At 36.9% G+C, this 18,129-nt stretch overlaps 1 protein-coding gene, 1 long non-coding RNA gene and 1 pseudogene across 2 annotated transcripts; 1 reads left to right on the top strand and 2 right to left on the bottom strand.

Moving 5' to 3' along the window:
- The first annotated feature begins 758 nt into the window (after positions 1 to 758).
- LOC132181109 (UDP-glycosyltransferase 82A1-like) lies at positions 759 to 4,297 on the top strand. Its single transcript, XM_059594177.1, has 3 exons — positions 759 to 1,228; positions 2,730 to 3,178; positions 3,621 to 4,297. The coding sequence occupies exons 1-3, from the start codon at positions 760 to 762 to the stop codon at positions 4,092 to 4,094; spliced, it is 1,392 nt and encodes a 463-aa protein (XP_059450160.1). The 5' UTR covers position 759; the 3' UTR covers positions 4,095 to 4,297.
- A 562-nt stretch (positions 4,298 to 4,859) lies between these two features.
- Positions 4,860 to 10,464, bottom strand: LOC132181107 (putative disease resistance RPP13-like protein 1; annotated as a pseudogene).
- Positions 10,465 to 12,015: 1,551 nt separating this feature from the next.
- On the bottom strand, positions 12,016 to 12,622 carry LOC132183384 (uncharacterized). The gene is made up of 2 exons (XR_009440407.1): positions 12,486 to 12,622; positions 12,016 to 12,364 (listed from the first exon to the last, which is right to left on the bottom strand). It is a non-coding gene; the product is annotated as an uncharacterized LOC132183384 (long non-coding RNA).
- Positions 12,623 to 18,129: the final 5,507 nt, after the last annotated feature.

The following is an 18,129-nucleotide window of genomic DNA, read 5'->3' as shown; positions in this document are numbered from 1 at the left end:
ATTGGAGTAAATTTGGGCAATTGATTAATGACACTAAAAGTATGCTGAATAGTTTTTAGTCATAGTATGTGAGTTATACAAATAAAAAGGCTAACAAAGCAGCTCACTGAATAGCGGCAGCGGCAATTTAATTAATAACCCATGAAGCAAGTTTGAAGGGATGAAAATCATGTGTTTATTCAAGATATTGTAAATTGCTAAAAACAAGCTTTTCCTCATGATTTTCAATAAGAGTCTAACAAATTTTACCTCAACAAAAAAGTGCAAAATGTACACTTAAATAGCTAGAACCCGGCCCCAAGCCTCATTAGCCAATAAAATTGTTGCCATCTACAAAGAGTTTAGGCACAAAAATTGTAGCATGTAATTCGCTAATCATGTATACTTACCCCCACCCAACCTTCCCCACAAAAAAACAAAAGAAAAACAATTAAATAGCTGATCAAGTAGGCACAGCAGCATGCAGCAATTAGCCTCACATATCATCACGTGTGGCAAAACCATGGGTGCCCGATTGCCAAACTTGCAACTTTGATGAGTAAAAGATTTGCACTTTTTGATCCACCACACAATCATGTTCCTTTGGAGTGAGCCATGGAAGCTGCTTATTCTATACATCTTGACGCACATGCCTAGTTGACTCTCCCTCTCTCTCTCTCTCTCTCTCTTTCTCTCTCTTTTTCCCTTCCACTCTTTCTTCTATATATTGGGATTTGCTTAGAGGCTTTTATATGCCAAAACAGAAAAAACATAGAGAATATGAAGTGTGGGAAGAGGCCAAAGATCATTATGGTTCCATATCCAGCGCAGGGGCACGTTACTCCCATGCTGAAGCTGGCATCTGCCTTCCACAGCCATGGATTCGAGATCATCATGATCACCCCGGAGCACATTCACCGTCAGATTGTGGCACGTGTGGAGCCCAAGGACCAGATTGTTTGCTTGCCAATACCAGATGGGTTGGACAGAGACACTCCGCGTGATTTCTTTGCCATTGAGATGGCCATGGAGAACAACATGCCTGCTGTTTTGGAAGCCATGGTAGATAAGCTTGATGAGGATGGTGGGGTTGTATGTATGGTGGTTGACTTGTTGGCATCATGGGCCATTCAAGTAGCCAACCGGTGCAGGGTCCCCGCTGCCGGGTTTTGGCCTGCAATGCTCGCCACGTACCGATTGATCGCAGCCATACCCGACATGGTTCGCAATGGTCTTATTTCTGATACAGGTCAGTTATTTACATTATTTAATAGACTGCTATATAACTGTGAAATAACGTGAACTCATAAAAAAAAATGAGTACGGGTTAATTTTTACTATCGGTCGTCTCAGTTGTATGACAGGAGAATGCTGGACTAACGCTAAAGAGCATATCTATTAAATAGAGTTTTTCAAATGATATTTATTAGTTAATTAATTATTGCAACTTTACCAGTTAGCTAAGCTTAATTAGGTTGTCACGCGCACATAAGGGTAAACAAATTGGTAGTCAGCTGTTGAGAAAAAAACTATACAATATTTTTGGTGACCTTGTAAAGAAAATATTAAAATACCATGTTGAGATAAAATATATGATGCCATTTCTTTTCTTTGTTTAAGTAACTATACTAACCAGAAGTTCTTAAAGGATATGATCACATGGGAAGATATTTCTCCGACGTGTGCATATATACAAAATTAAAGATTCTTAATGAGCTAATTAATAAGAGATTGACCAAGAACAAAAATATGAAGAAAATTGGATGGTTGTGTTTATGGCATGTGATTGCTTAAATTTTAACTTATCTACACATACTATATATATTGCCATCAGATACAGCCCCCTAGAGTAGCATTTCCTTTTTCTAATTAATTTTTTGCCAATATCATGACACCAAAGTTGGACAACCTTATTAATTCTAGAGTAATAAGATTGTCCTTTAAACGGAACACTAATGTTTCTCCATGTTCTTTAAAAATGAATAATTTAATAGTAATTTTAAGAGTTATATCAATTTTAAAAAAACACAAATGAGATATGGGTCTTTCTTTTAACATTACAAAATTTAACTACATATTTTACATAGTGAATCAATTGTAGTGCAATTATGAAACTTTAAGAAAATAAATCCAGTTAGTATCTCCTTGTAAATGGAAGATATTAGACAAAAATTTCTTACAAACTATAAACCAGCCTCAAAAAATAACATGTGTCCTTAGTGTGTCAGAGATATGTTTATTTAATAGCATGTGTTTCTCATCTGCTTTGTTAGTAAATTAAAGGATATAAGTCGTTTTTAAAGACTAGTTTGTAAGAATATATATGCACCATCAATTTCGTAAACTTTCTCATATATCTAAATGGGGAATGTTAGATATTCTTCTGGTTGGATATTATTTTCTATAAACCGAGCGAGAGAAATAAGGGACCGATGAGCCAGTTTCTTTTTCCTTTTTTTAGAAAATAATATCTACCTAGGACCAAGAGAACACATAGGATTTCCCACCCCTAAATTGTCTCCCTTATTTTATTTCTAGTTTCTATGCTTATTTTATTCTCAGCCAAACTAATTATTGTCGAGATTCCTTTCTAAGTCTTTAATTATAATTATATGCTTATCTTTTTAAATTCAAATCTTATGTGCTTATATCTTTTTGTTGGTCAATTAGATGTACGTACGTGTTATTTTATGGAAATATCTTTCTACATTCGCCAACTTTAACTTTAGATAATTTTAATATTTTGGCAGGAATTCCCCAACATCTTGGTAAAGTTTGCTTACCCAATCAACCAATGGTATCAACCGAAGATCTACCATGGCTGATTGGAAGTCTTGCAGCAAGAAAAGCAAGATTTAAGTTTTGGACAAGAACATTGGACCGATCAAGGACTCTTAGATGGCTCCTTGTGAATTCCTTTCCTGATGAATACATTGATGGAAAACGAAATGATCAGTTGGTCAACAATATTTCTGAAGATTATCCACTTGTTTTCCCTATTGGACCTTTGAGTAAGCATGCAATGACTAAGAACCCTAGTTTCTGGGAAGAAGATACAAGTTGCTTAGATTGGCTGGACAAGCAGAAGTCTAACTCAGTTGTTTACATCTCATTCGGAAGCTGGGTCAACCCTATTGGAGACGAAAAAGTGAAAAATTTGGCGTCGGCGTTGGAGGAATCTGGACGGCCGTTCATATGGGTAAACACTTGTCCCAAAAGCTTAAACTAATAAGAAATTGACGAATTTACTAATTTACTTTATATTCTAACACACTCTCTCACATATGGCTGCTAAAACGAGTTCATGCGTCAGGTTTTGCAACCTAATTAACCCGTAAACCCAAACACAACATGTTTATTAAACGGGTGACTCGAACCTGTTTAATCTAAACCTTAACCTTAAAACTACGTGTCAGGTTCTTGAGTTGTGGGTCAAATTACTAGCCCTACAGTCATGTGTGCTCAAATTCTCTCTTAATAACTTAGGCTTAACATGTGAAATATTTAATTAAAATTTCAGGGAAATAAGATTTAAACTCAAGTCCTTAGGTCTAATATTACTATGTTAAATTATAACTTGTCTCTAAAGTTTATACTAATAAAAAATGATAAATTTAATCATTTACTTTATATTCTAACAGGTGCTACAGTCTGCTTGGCGTGAAGGGTTACCGATTGGATACTTGGAGAGGTTGAAGATGCAAGGAAAGGTAGTTTCATGGGCTCCACAAATGGAAGTGTTGCAGTACAAGGCTGTGGGATGCTACCTCACACACTGTGGGTGGAATTCAACAATGGAGGCTATACAATGCCAGAGGCCTCTTTTGTGCTGTCCGGTGGCAGGGGACCAGTTCATAAATGACAAGTACATTGTCGAGGTATGGAGAATAGGGGTGAAGCTCAATGGATTTGGACAAAAAGATTTTGAGGAAGGGTTGAGAAAAGTGATGGAGGATGGTGAGATGAAGAACAGGCTAAGAAGGCTATATGAGAGAACAATGGGGGAGGAGGCTAATTTAGGAGCAATTTCTAATCTTGCAACCTTCATTGATGATCTCAAGATAATCACACTTGAGACTGATCCCATTAAATCTGTTCATGATTTTAATTTATAGTTTTCAATGGTAATTTTTTTTTTTTTGGTAAAATGTTGACAATTTTCGAAAATCAGCATGATCAATTACCATGACAAATAATCTTGATAAGAGGTTGTGTTCTAATTTTTTTGTCACTGCCCAAAAAAAAGGGTTATAGTGGCGGTCAAAATAAACGATGTAAAAACAATTTATATCGCTGATATAGTTGTATGCTTTGTAGTGTTGCGTAGAAAATGTTGGCAAAGGTCATTAAAGTGGTGCCGTAGTTGCAGAAACACTGATATTTTGGTGACGTATTTTAATTGATGGCATTTTTTTAGGAAATGTCATTAGATTGACGGTGTACTATAAAAGACGGTGAAAAATGTTGTACTTTATAAATTTTTTTCTCCACAATTTAGTTCTCAAATAATGTCACAACCTCATCAAATGGTAACACATTTCTTATAATAATAGATTACGTAAAATTGTGACATATCATTTGAGAACTATAACGGCAGAAGTCCCGGAAACTTTTTATTTTTTGGTGAAAAAACCGACATATCTTACCCAAACAATGACTTTTAACTTTTTTCTCAAACAAAAAACATAATCCAATATACATTAAGAAAGCTAAACTCTCTGATGTTAACAAATTAAAGTGCTTTACACCTCTGGTCGTTTGGCCATCAAGATTGATTGGCAATTTCTAGCTGGTAATGGAATTCCATTTTCTCCTGATAATGTAAAAAGAAAAGGGAAACTAATTATTCCTGGAAAGTACGTTTAAAATGAAATATAATCTCAACACACCAAAATCAACATCTGTTTATGCATTCCAGGAAAATAAAAAAGGACCTCATGATCCAAACTTCTAGTCATTCTATAATGTACAATTCGCATCCAGACAAAAGAACTAATTATATAGTAACATAATTGAACTGAAAATCAAAGCTAAATTAAGCTCTCTGTGACTCGATTGGTGAAATATTGAAACAAAAATTTTAAATTTGTCAAAAATACCAACAAATCCCACATGATCTTCACAAGCTTCAAGGGAAGTTTTCCATTTTCCTCGTCTCCAATGAGAATTTTTTATCAGAGTTTGAATCTTAAAACATGGGGCCATCTTTGACAAAGAACCAAATGACCAGAATACCAATCCAAAGATGTCACCAACAACAATATACTGGAAGTATTGCTGAACAAGGAGGGCTGAGATGCTTCATGACCTTTGATGGTGAATGTGTAAGGATGATTCAGATAAAGGGTAAGCTTCCACTTGAACCTCAAAATATTTCCATTGCAATCAATCATTCAAAGAGGCTTCCATTTTTTCTTTAACTCAAAAACCCATTCATCAAAATGAATCTTTTCTGTCAATGATACAAACAAAACAAAAAAGTATTAGTAATAAAATGAACTATCATAGATATCTTGATCTGTCAAAGATATCAATATAGAAAAGACAAAACTATGGACATGTACAACCTAGCTTAAGCAAAGAAAGACAACCTCTTTATCTTCTTTCTTTTTATATTACCACAACACTTTTGTTGGACAATTTTTGAACTAAATAGAGGAGCAAGTATCTAGTTTCCTAACAAAAGAGACAGTGCACAGTTCCTAAGAAATATTCAGATATATCATTGTATTTGAAATATTGCAAGAAAACTAACAGCAAAACAAAGGAAGCACCATAAGAAACAAACCTGAATTGTTTAATGAACACCCAACTGCTGTTTTTTCCACTTTTTGTTACCAAATATATCATCCATCTTAACAGGGACCATGCAGTAGCCACAAAAAGTCCTCTGTTTCCAATGATTACATTTTCCTTCCCACATAGCAGCTATCCGAAGAAAAGGTATTGATTGGTAATTCAAAGCCTACACTTCAGCAAATCTAGAAGTTCCAAAATTTCCCATGATCTTGATGTAACACTACAGAAAAGTTCAACAGGGCACCACAGAACAATTTCAATAACTGAAATGTGTGAGTCAAAAAAGAAATAACAATGCATAAATTGTAGATCAAAACAGAGAAAATCCATACATGTGTATATGCAAGCCTTTGCTTTGTGTATTCAAAACCAAGCTCTTCCATCTCCTATATTCTGGGAATTAAATACCAATCAAAACGGAAAACAATTAGATAGAGATAAACCAAAGATGAACTCATAAGAGAGACAGAACGTTAGAGAAAGTAGGTACCTAAGTGGGGATTCCTACTAGAATTTTAGCTCATTCAATCAATTTGTCAGTTGTTGAAGCCCCTCATTGTCCAAAGATTTCATGTTTGCGCATAAAAATAAACAATAATTGGCCCATGATCCAACTGGAAGCTGCACTGGTCCTGCTATATCAGATTAATATGAATGTTACAATTTTCCAATAAAAAAAAAAATCCTACAATTTTTATTAAAGATAAAAACAATTCATGGGTGTGAACATGATAAATATAAAAGAGACCCAGTTTGTGAAAATCGAAAAGAGTAATTACCTAAATGCAAACGCTGAATATGTTGTTGCCGCCTTCGAGATGATATGCAGGTATTATAACAGAAAATGGGACTCATCCAATATATTCACCATCAATCAGTATGTTGACATCAGGAATCTTTTGCCATTCTTTTCCTTTCTTGCTTTGCCACCATTTCCTCAGCAGAGGGCATCTTTCGATCTCTATTTTAGAAAGGGAGGTAGGCAACCCCTCTTCTGGCATGTAATTGAGCTTAGGGCAGTCACTGACGGACAATAGTTGAAGAGAGGTGAGGTGTTGAAGCCCTTTCTTGTCCAAACATTTCATATTTGGAAACCCACGTATATAAAGAGTAATCAAACAAAAAGGCAGAAACCCAGGCTCTGGAAAGGACTCCACATCCACATCTTCAGATATGCCATTGACTGACAAAGTTCTAACAGACGGGAGCTTTTGCAAACCCCATCCCACTCGTCCAACAAAGAGTTTGTCACATTTCCTTACCAAAATAGATTCAACATTGGAAGGCAAGCCCCCATTGGGAAACGACTCGACTCTTGGACAATCAATTATCCTAAAAGACTGCAGAGAAGGTAGGAGTATATGCATCTTGTCCGGCAGTGACCTTAGACTTCCACAACTTCGGACCCAAAAGGATGAAAGCTCGGGGGCACGAATTCCTCCATTTGGAAAGGATACAAAATTGGGGCAACTGCCGATGTCGATACGCAAGGTCACTAAATCACGTCCATGGTCTAAAACTGTAAAAGTTTCCAGATTCTTACACCCATGGATTTTGATTTTTTGGAGCGTCGGGAATAAATCCAATGGAAATGATTTGAGGGAATCACAACGGTACAACCGCAATGTTTCAAGGGATGAAAAGTCCGGGTGTGTTGGGAGCTCTAACTTCATACAATCTGAGATTTTTAAATCTTGAAGACTATCGTTGGAGTCCACCAGTCCCTCGGGAAGGGACTCTAGTGCGTCAAATTCTCCGATTCCGAACTTCTGCAATTTAGTTGGCAATTCCTTTAACAGAACCTTATTACAATATCTTAGCTGCAATTCGCTTACAGCAGGAGCCGTTGCGAGAGAAGCCACCAACTGCGGACAGGAATGAATCTCAAGTTTGGCTAAAGAAGAAAGATGGACAGGCAGCCTGCCTATTAAGTTAGGGCAATCATAAATAGAGAGCTCTTCAAGTTGAGAAAAGGCTCTAACTTCGTTTTCAGCACCGAAAGAAGACCATTCCTCCAACTTCAACATGTGCTGTAGCCTTAGAATTTTCAAGGCTCCAAATGGCTTAACAGATGAAGAATCGCTACCATAAAACTCACTATCCACTTTAACAACTCCTTCAAACCCAACAACAAAGAGCTCCTGCAAAGAGCGTAGCTGCCCAAGTGGTGGCAAGTTATGACAATTTTTGCAATTTTCTAGGCGAAGGGACACTATATTAGAGAATGAATGATGCCCAACCCAATCTGGCAGACTTCCAGCATCATAGCCCTTGATAGTGAGTCTTTTCAAGTTACTATGGGGCCGAAGATTTTCAAGTACAAATCTTTGAGGTTCAGAAATATTAGTATCGAATGCATTCCATTCCAACACCAACTCTTCAATGTACTTTCTATCTTTCAAGCATGCTTTCAGAGCATTCGTAGGAGATACAACGTTTTGAATGTCTAAAATAGAAAGCTTTCCTCGAAGATTTACAAGTTTTCCCAACTTCTCAATGCAAGCGCCATTGTGTTTGCTGACGATAAATGTAGTTAATGTTTGTAAACATTTTAGCCTACCCACCTGCATTGACATCTCTTTTATGGCAGTTTCGCTAATATCAAGATGACGTAAGTTAATGAGTTTATGCATATCTCTTGGTAATTCAGCAAGATCTCCACAACCTGATAAATTCAATGTCTGCAAATTGTACAACTTACATATGGAATTAGGCAACCTTTTAATTGCAGTGAAAGAAAGGTTCAAATAACGTAAATGCCTAATTTTTCCAATTGATTTAGGCAACTCGGTGACATTATGATAGTGAGATAGAGAGAGTACCCGCAAGCATCTTAACTTTGGCAACAAATCAAGTTGTACACTTTTACTTAAGTACTTCATGTATGGCATCAATGTCAATGGTAGGAATGTGTGCAATCGAGTAGCCTTGTGAAGAGACTCAAACTTCTTAAAATTATCAAATGTTGTTGTGAAATACGACAAATGGCGAGTCTTGTTCACAATTTCATGAGAATGGTCAACCTCTAGTCTAAAGGTAAATTGCCCAGATACAAATTTTGCCAAGTCGTTGACAAGATCATGCATTACAAAACCTGATTTATTATCACTTGATTGCTCCAACAATGATCTTGATGCCAGAGCAAGAAAGTAATCTTCACCAACCTCTTCCATTCTTTTATTTCTAGTTTCTTCTAAGAAACCTTCTGCCATCCATAATAAGACTACTTCATCTTTTTCAAAAACATAATCCTTGGGAAATATTGAACAATAAGCAAAGCATTGTTTCAAATGTGATGGAAGAAATTTGTAACTTAATCTTAGAGCCGGAAGAATGTTGGTCTTATCTATTGGCGAATCCCATAATTCGCTCTTCAATATCTTCTCCCACTCATCAACACCAAGTTTAGATCGCAAGAGACTCCCAATTGTCTTGGCAGCTAAAGGTAGGCCTTCACACTTTTTTACAATTTGTCTACCTATTACTTCTAGCTCTGAACGTGCATCAAAGTTTCCATCATGGAATGCATGTTTTGCAAATAATGACCAACAATCTTCTTCTAGTAACGGCTTTAGACGGTCGGTTGGAATAGCGCGCATGGTTGATGCAACACTATCATTGCGTGTCGTTACAATGACTGTACTTCCTTGTGCCCCAGATTTAAACGGATTACTTAAGACCTCCCAATCAGCATAATTCTCATTCCATACATCATCTAAAACAAGTAGGAATTTCTTCCCCATCAATTTCTCTTGTAGTGTAACTTGAAGCAGATTTAGATCCTTCATATCACAAGCTGACAAAGTCACTGCCTCTAGAACTGTTTAAGTTATCAAGAACACATCAAACTCATCTGAAACACAAACCCATGCCTGAAGATCAAAATGCTCCTTCACACTATTGTCCTTGTATACAAGTTGAGCAAGGGTGGTCTTGCCAACTCCCCCCATTCCAACTATGGGAATCACACACAGATTCTCGTTGCTATTGGCATTCTTTGGGAGAATTAAGCTTATTATTTTTTCCTTATCATCATCCCTACCAAAAATACCAGATTCTTCCACCAAAGAAGTTGTGGGCAATCTTTTTGATGATTCTCCTCCGACACCTTCTTTCAGACCTAGAACATCCTTTTGTTTTGCTAGATATTCTAGTTTGTCAAGTAGCTCTTTAATCCTTGGCTCTATCTCCTTGACAAAATGACTAAAAAAGGTAGAGATGGAGTTTCGTACCTTGCTTGTAGTGGTTTGAAATTCAGCATCCAACTTACGTTGCAAGGCTTCGGTGGCTATCTCGTCCAAAAGGTCTTCTGATTCATAGATAACATCTTTCAACTTATAAAGCCACTCTCCCACAGAACGATCTGTAAGTTGCTTGTCCTCCGCGTCTTCCCGCAGTTTATGCACAGACAACAGTGATATCCTCAGCTTCTCTAAGACTCCTTGGTCGAGTTTACGCTGCCGAAAGAAGTCCACAAACTCGGGAGACGCCATTCCATCAAATAACGCTTGAAGGAAGGCAGATAGAACTGCCTCAGCCATGTTTTCTGGTTTGTAATGGAAGAAAATTAAAAATGAAAGGAAATGAAGGAAGATGAGATGAATGGAGGAATCGGCAGAGCAAAAAAGAGATTGAAACGGAAGAAATGAAAGAAACAGCAAGAGCAAAATGAGAGGCAAAAATGGGAACAAGTGTGGGCAGAGCTTTCTTGTCTCTCTCTCTCGGCTTTAGTGTTTGGTGAGCTTCGGATTCTCTTGGTGCATTGAATGTGGTGGACTCCACACCACGTGATTGAATCAGAGCCATCAAAGAAAATGGAAAGTGGGAACTGAGATGTTGTTGTGACATAATTCAACTCGGATGTCCTGTGTATGTTGATGTAATCAATGTTCTCTTGGACAGCATGTTGTCGTCAAATGCACTCCAAAAAAGGTGGTAATAATGGACATCTATGACGAATCCCATCAAGCCAACTGGCAATAGGGAAGAGCTCCCTCCCCCGCGTGACTCCAAAAAGGTTCAAGGGAACTTTCATACGACTATCTCGTTAATACCAACAAATCACTCATGATTTAAAATCAGAAGAACAGCAAAAGTTTGAGTTAGATGGATTGCGGTTTTGAGTGTAATGTTCTTGTCTGTTTTTGTTCGGGTGTTATTGTCATTTTATGTAGCTGATTTCTTGATTTTTGTTTAAGTTATAAAAAGTTCGGATAGTTTATGATTTCTTACAGCTGTTTATACGTCTATTGTCTATTCGATTGTTTCGATTTTATTTTTTCTATTAGTATTGTCTTTTACGTTTGAGTTTTTTTGTTGAGACGCTCACCTCTTGGTTTAGTGTTATGTTGTAATCTGTTTATTATGTAATTAAAGTGCAATATTAAAAAAAAAATAAATAAAAAATCAAAAGAACACAACCCTAGCCTCAAAAGAAACACCCAACTGTCTCTCTCCCTCTCATCTCTCCAAGAAACCGAACACCATCCGAATTCTGCCACTTCATTGTTTCAAGAAAAAATTACAAGGCTAGGTTGAATTGTCCTTATCGACAACTCCATTTGCTCGGAGGTACTCAACTCTTTTCCTCTCTTTGTATTATCCTTAAAAAGATTCGCTTCAATTTCTAATAAGCATGATAGAAATTGAAGCCATCCACATTTACAATATACCACATATTCATTTGATTTGTTTCCTCTTTTTATCTTCATAACATGAATTGGGTCCAACACGTGATATTACATCAATCTTGTATCATCTGTAAAGGGTTGCTTCGGAACTGTACATGCATCTTTTTTCTAATGCCTCTTATACATATCTGACCACACACATGTAGTAGGCTTGTATAAGCCCTTGTGGGTTGATGGATAGTTGCTGTTGCAACTGTGGGATTGGTTGTAAATAAGTTTAAGGTTTCATATAAAATCCCAAGGAGAGAGAAGTAATATTTGACTCATTACTGTAATTCTGTGGACTTGGGAGGTTCAGACCCCTCGAAGAGCCTGCCTTTTCAATACAATACTTCTTTTCTAGCTGTTAATGGAATTTCTTCTTCTCCTGATAATGTAAAAAGAAAAGCCAAACCAATTATTCCTGGAAAGTACGTTTAAAATGACATATAACCTCAACGCACCAAAATCAATATCTGTTCATGCATTCCTTGAAAATAAAAAAGGACCTCATGATCCAAACTTCTAGTCATGCTATAATGTACAACTCGCATCCAGACAAAGGAAGTAATTATATAGTAGCATAATTGAATTGAAAATCAAAGCTAAATTAAGCTCTCTCTAACTCTCAATCGGTGAAATATTGAAAAACATTTTCGATATGTCAAAAATACCAACAAATCTCTCGTGATCTTTGCAAGCTTCAAGGGAAGTTTTCCATTTTCCTTTCTCCAATGAGAATTTTGGTCAGAGTTTGAATGTTCACCAAGTTAAAACATGGGGCCATCTTTGACAACAGAACCAAATGGCTAGAATGTCAATCAAAAGATGTCACCAACAACAATTTAGTGGGCCTCCGCAGCATCTATTGCCTGGTATTTGGATTACAGATAAAGATATCTCAGATCTTTGGGTACCTGTCACAGTTTGTGTTAGTTCGATGATTTTTAACACAAATGACTCTATATAAAGCCATGATAAAAGTTGTCTTTGCACGTAAAATTTCGAAAAATAAACATTGCATTCCACTGTCATTACCCCTTTGCTGAACAAGGAGGGCTGAGATGCCTCATGAGCTTGATGGTGAATGTGTAAGAAGGATAACTCAGATATAGGGTAAGTTTCCACCTCTAGGAGACGCACTTGAACCTCAAAAGATTTCCATTGCTATCATCATTGAAAATTCTAAAACGACTCCAATTATCACCTACTCACACGTCTAGGAGTTTTACAGAAAATATCCAGAAAACAGATCTAACTTAGCAGTTAAAAAATCAACCAAATACGGATATGAAATATGCAATCAAGAACACAGAAATTTGGTTACGAAGAGGAAACCATTTAGAGAACTCTCTAAATGTAAAACCTCTCCGGGGCAACCAAACCCAGGAAATCAATTCACTATATAGAAGAATAAGGAATACAAGAAGAATAACAAAACCTTTGACTCTTCCTTGCACACGACAAGTGACCCACTTGACTTCTACCTCAGTAGCCCTTTCCAGAACATCTGGAACGATTCTTCTAAAAGATTTCCTTTCACCGGAACTCCGATTGGCTTCACGTATTTTCTCGATCTTCAACAATAATCTAGAACAAATTCTCTCTCTCTAAGCACCCTGATTTTGCTCAATAAAATACATACATCTAAATGTAGCAAAATCGTGTTTAAATAGAAAATAACCCTAATAAGTCAGCCAGGTCCGGATCCTGCAAATCTGAGGTCCGGACAGGCCTCATAAAATGCACTTTCGGGAAATGGGGTCCGGACCCTGCTTCTGGCGGTCCGGGCCCTGCTTGAAAAATCAAGTTTCTGGAAATGGGGTCCGGACCCAGGGAATTGCGGTCCGGACCCGGCCTGTCCAGTCTTCATCAACAACTCCGATTGATGGGCGTTTGTGGTCCGATTGAGCTGAAATTTTGCAGGGACGTTCATAACACATGAATCTACATTATGAACGGTGGAGATTAGATTCTGAGCATTCTATATCAGTGTATGAGCCGTAAACAGTAGCATCTGCATTTTAGAACTGAATTAAGCCAACACAAGAACTAACAAACTCCCCCTTTGGCAATTCAGTGACAAAACCAAAATGTCGAGCCAATCCCATCATCTCCCCATATTTACTCCCCCTTTTTGTCACAGAATGACAAAAGGTCTTCATGTTTCCTGAAACACTTCACAAAATACATCAAGGCATATGTGGAACAAGAAGACATAAATAAAACTCATGATAAAAAAAAATGACGTAGAATGCGTGATTATAAAGAAACATCAGCAAAACTCCCCCTCAATGTATGACTCAATTAACAACAGGAAACTGGAAATGCAAAGCATGTTTCTCCCCTTTAAAAGTTAAATGAACACACATGATAACACATCAATGACTCATGTATTGCACAATGAATATCCAAAAGCTTTCCTTGATGGACTTCACATCTTTCATCCCGAGGAGGATGCAGCTGGAGAATCTTGAGCAAGTGGAGGCGCCTACTTAGCTGGAGCGTGAAGTCGAAGTTGGGCATTTGACTTCATCATAGTTGCTTTTCCAAAGTAACCTTCAGGAGCTTCCATATGTTCATTTGCAGCAATTTTTGGCAAAGTGGCGTGCAAAATCTTCGTAATGAGAGCGCCAATGGAACACAATTGCAAAACTGAGTCTTTGAGGCAATTTATCAAACACGTGAGAGGCAAAGAAAATTCATCCGTGAACAGTCCATGGCAAACTAAGGAACCCATCCCCAAATACATGATAGATGATGTATTGTGCAACAGCCATGTGAGATAGAAAGAATGACCAATAAGAATCAAACAGATAAGCAATTCGGAATCGCACAATTAAACCCAAACATTCACATATTGTAATTTGAAATCAAATCGAAAAGGAATAATGGAAGAAGCATACCTTGGATGATACCAAAGTGTTGAGCCTTTAAGAAACGAAATCATCGAGAAAGAAAGAAAAAAAATGAAATTTTATTTTATTTTATTTTTTATTTTTTTTTATTTTTTTAAAACAAAACACCAAAAAAAAAAAAAACACAACTTGTATAGATAAGCAATAAATCATGCATGCCCGTATGAATATCTGAACAATTCGGAGTGATCAACAAGCTACACTTACACCGTAAATGTACCATATGCATGACACAACCTTGGTCTGTGAATGCAGTCAAGTAGGCAATAATCAGAAATCTCATGTGATGGTGTAGTGTGTGAAAACTCCCATTAAATAAGATTGCATCAGTGGAAAGGAAATCTAGGCAGACACTTTGTAAATGAAAGACAAACAGTCTGATTCAAGCCACAGTAAAACCTTATAATGTTAGGACCTAGATTCCCTCATCCGATACACTCCCCCTGAGACTAATCATTCGCTTTTACCATGTCCTTTAGTAATCATCTATTTCCGTAATGATTTGATCACCGATTCTTTCTTTAGGGACAGACAGAAGCAAAACTAAGTCATTTGAGCTTATTTTAAGCCCCTTTTTTTTTTTTTTTTTTTGGAAAATGTTGGAATTTTTTAGGAGCTAGGTTCAACTAACGAGTTGGTCAAGTGGATAGAACTGACACTACCTATCTTCCAAGCAAAATGTTTGCTCCAAATTCCCAAACATATAACAAAAATCTAAACCTAATGGGGGCAAAAAGTGCACAATTTCGAACATGAGAAAAACTGACTCTTACTCCTTTAACAGTCTTCAGAAAAACAAGGTATATCAGAAACATATGGAGCAATAGATGTAAATTGCAGAAATATTGACCCCACTCATATGTAAAATATTCATTTGAGCACAAGACATGAGAAACTGAGTATCTAACAATTAAAACAATCTAAAAGAATAAAAAATAATCAAAGAAAATAAAAACAAAGCAAACAAAAATTAAGAAAAAAATGCCCTAGAACAGCTATAGACAAATATCAATATGCTCAATTTCTAGGCATGGTCTATGTGCCCACCTAATCTAGGTGAGTCCATTACCACTCCCCCTCAATGGGTGAATGGTATTAATCTTCTTGACCCAAACTTTCTTCACATCAGGGACAACTGTGTGACTCTTATCCAAGACATCTAACCGTGTTACTACGTCTCTCATCATGTTGAATAATTTCTCATAACTATTTCTAGAATGGAAATATTCTCTTTTAGGCTCATGACTGTTAAGCTGAAAACACTTAGGACGAATATGTCCAATCTTACCACAGTTATGACACGTAGGAATAAACCTTTGAGAAGGTTGGTTCCTTAACATGTGCATACTTCTCGACTTAGAACTAGACATATAGGAATCAGTTAGAGTTCCCTTACCTTTTCCACCTTTGGAAATTTGAGGAGAAATTACCTTCTTTTCAGCCAAGCTATCTTCTTTGTTCACTGGTTTCACAAAAATCATCTTTGAAGAAGAAGCAACATTAGTAGATAAAATAGCAGATTTATCAAAACCCAATCCAGTTCTATCAAACGAATGTTTCTGATTATGTAGCATTTGATTTAGCTTTTCACTAGAGAATTTTGTTAAATGATTCTTTGATTCATTCAGTTCATTCTCTAAGGATTTCACTTTGGCAATTAGCATTTGATTTTCAGACATCAAAGTATTATGAGTAGCAAGAGAATCAGTTAAGGTGACAGAAAGTTGATCATTTTCAAGATTAACCTCATTGAGTTTCTTCAATTGCTGCTTATTCAGCTTTTTCAGTTTAGTGTATTCCACAAAGAGATTATTATAAGCATTTTGCAAATCATCTTCTTCTTCCGAATCATTATCGGACACACCTTGTTTGTCTTGAGAATTACACTCACTATTCTCATGCTCACTCTCATAACTAACTCCAAATGCTAAGTAATTAACTCCTTGTTCAGCATCGTCCTTGTCTGACTCATCACTTTGAGTCACATTAAATGCCTTGCCATTTGACTTTCTCAAGTTAGCACAGTCAACACGAATGTGCCCATGTCCTCCACATTCGTGACACTTGATACCTTTAGGTGACTTTCCTTTCTCAACATTCTCATTTCTAGATTTCTCAGAAAATTGTGAATTGCTATTTCTAAAATTTCCTTTCTTGGCTCTAAAGAATTTCCTAAACTTCTTAGCAAACATAGCAATTTCTTCCTCATTTCCAGAATCCTCATCAGATGAACCACAAGAGTCAACCTTAACATTTTTTGCCTTAAGAGCAATATTTTTGGTGTTCTTGTGTTTAGGAAGAATTAGCTCAAAGGTCTGAAGGGAACCTACAAGTTCTTCTACTCTCATAGTATCTCTGTTGTATAGCAGCAATTTGGGGAATAAACCTCTCAGGCAAAGATCTTAAGATTTTTTTCACCACTTTAGCATCATCCATTTTCTTTCCCAAATTAATGGTAGAGTTTCTAATGGCACTAAGCTTTGAATAAAATTCATCAAAAGTTTCATCTTCCTGCATTCTAATCTCCTCAAACTGAGAAACCAACATTTGAATTTTTGAAGTTCTAACAACCTTAGTTCCTTCATGTGTGATTTCTAAAGTTTCCCAGGCTTCCTTAGCTATTTCACATCTAGAAATTCTAGAAATTCCTCATTTGAAACAGAGATGTAAATAGCATTTATAGCTTTGTCATTCGCAGTAGCATTATTCTTTTCCTCCGTTGTCCATTCAGCAATTGCTTTGTCTGGACGTGTCCATCCAGATTCAACAATATGCCAAACATTAATGGATTTAAAATAAGCTCTCATACGAATTTTCCAAAGCGTATAATTTGTTCCGTCAAAGACGGGAAGAGAATTAGGAGCAACAGTATGAGACATTTGATATGGAGTCTCGGATCACACTCAGGAAATAAATCTTTCACAGAGTGAACCCGCTCTGATACCAATTGAAAATTCTAAAACGACTCCAATTATCACCTACTCACACGTCTAGGAGTTTTACAGAAAATATCCAGAAAACAGATCTAACTTAGCAGTTAAAAAATCAACCAAATACTGATATGAAATATGCAATCAAGAACACAGAAATTTGGTTACGAAGAGGAAAGCATTTAGAGAACTCTCTAAATGTAAAACCTCTCCGGGGCAGCCAAACCCAGGAAATCAATTCACTATATAGAAGAATAAGGAATACAAGAAGAATAACAAAACCTTTTACTCTTCCTTGCACACGACAAGTGACCCACTTGACTTCTACCTCAGTAGCCCTTTCCAGAACATCTGGCACGATTCTTCTAAAAGATTTCCTTTCACCGGAACTCCGATTGGCTTCACGTATTTTCTCTTCAACAATAATCTAGAACAAATTCTCTCTCTCTAAGCACCCTGATTTTGCTCAATAAAATACGTACATATAAATGTAGCAAAATCGTGTTTAAATAGAAAATAACCCTAATAAGTCAGCCAGGTCCGGACCCTGCAAATCTGAGGTCCGGACAGGCCTCATAAAATGAACTTTCGGGAAATGGGGTCTGGACCCAGGGAATTGCGGTCCGGACCCGGCCTGTCCAGTCTTCATCAACAACTCCGATCGATGGGCGTTTGTGGTCCGATTGAGCTGAAATTTTGCAGGGACGTTCATAACACATGAATCTACATTATGAACGGTCGCGATTGGATTCTGAGCATTCTATATCAGTGTTTGAGCCGTGAACAGTAACATCTACATTTTGGCACTGAATTAAGCCAACACAAGAACTAACA

The sequence above is a fragment of the Corylus avellana genome, chromosome ca5, assembly GCF_901000735.1.
Source record: "Corylus avellana chromosome ca5, CavTom2PMs-1.0".
NCBI lineage: Eukaryota > Viridiplantae > Streptophyta > Magnoliopsida > Fagales > Betulaceae > Corylus > Corylus avellana.
The sequence above is the reverse complement of the archived record's forward strand: the minus strand, read 5'-3'. Positions and strand labels throughout refer to the sequence as shown.

Excerpts from the sequence above, each read along its gene's own strand:
- LOC132181109 (XM_059594177.1), top strand. The coding sequence starts at position 760 with ATGAAGTGTGGGAAGAGGCCAAAGATCATTATGGTTCCATATCCAGCG. Across the intron at positions 1,229-2,729 it reads TGGTCTTATTTCTGATACAG|GAATTCCCCAACATCTTGGT; the intron begins GTCAGTTATTTA and ends ATATTTTGGCAG. Across the intron at positions 3,179-3,620 it reads CTGGACGGCCGTTCATATGG|GTGCTACAGTCTGCTTGGCG; the intron begins GTAAACACTTGT and ends ATATTCTAACAG.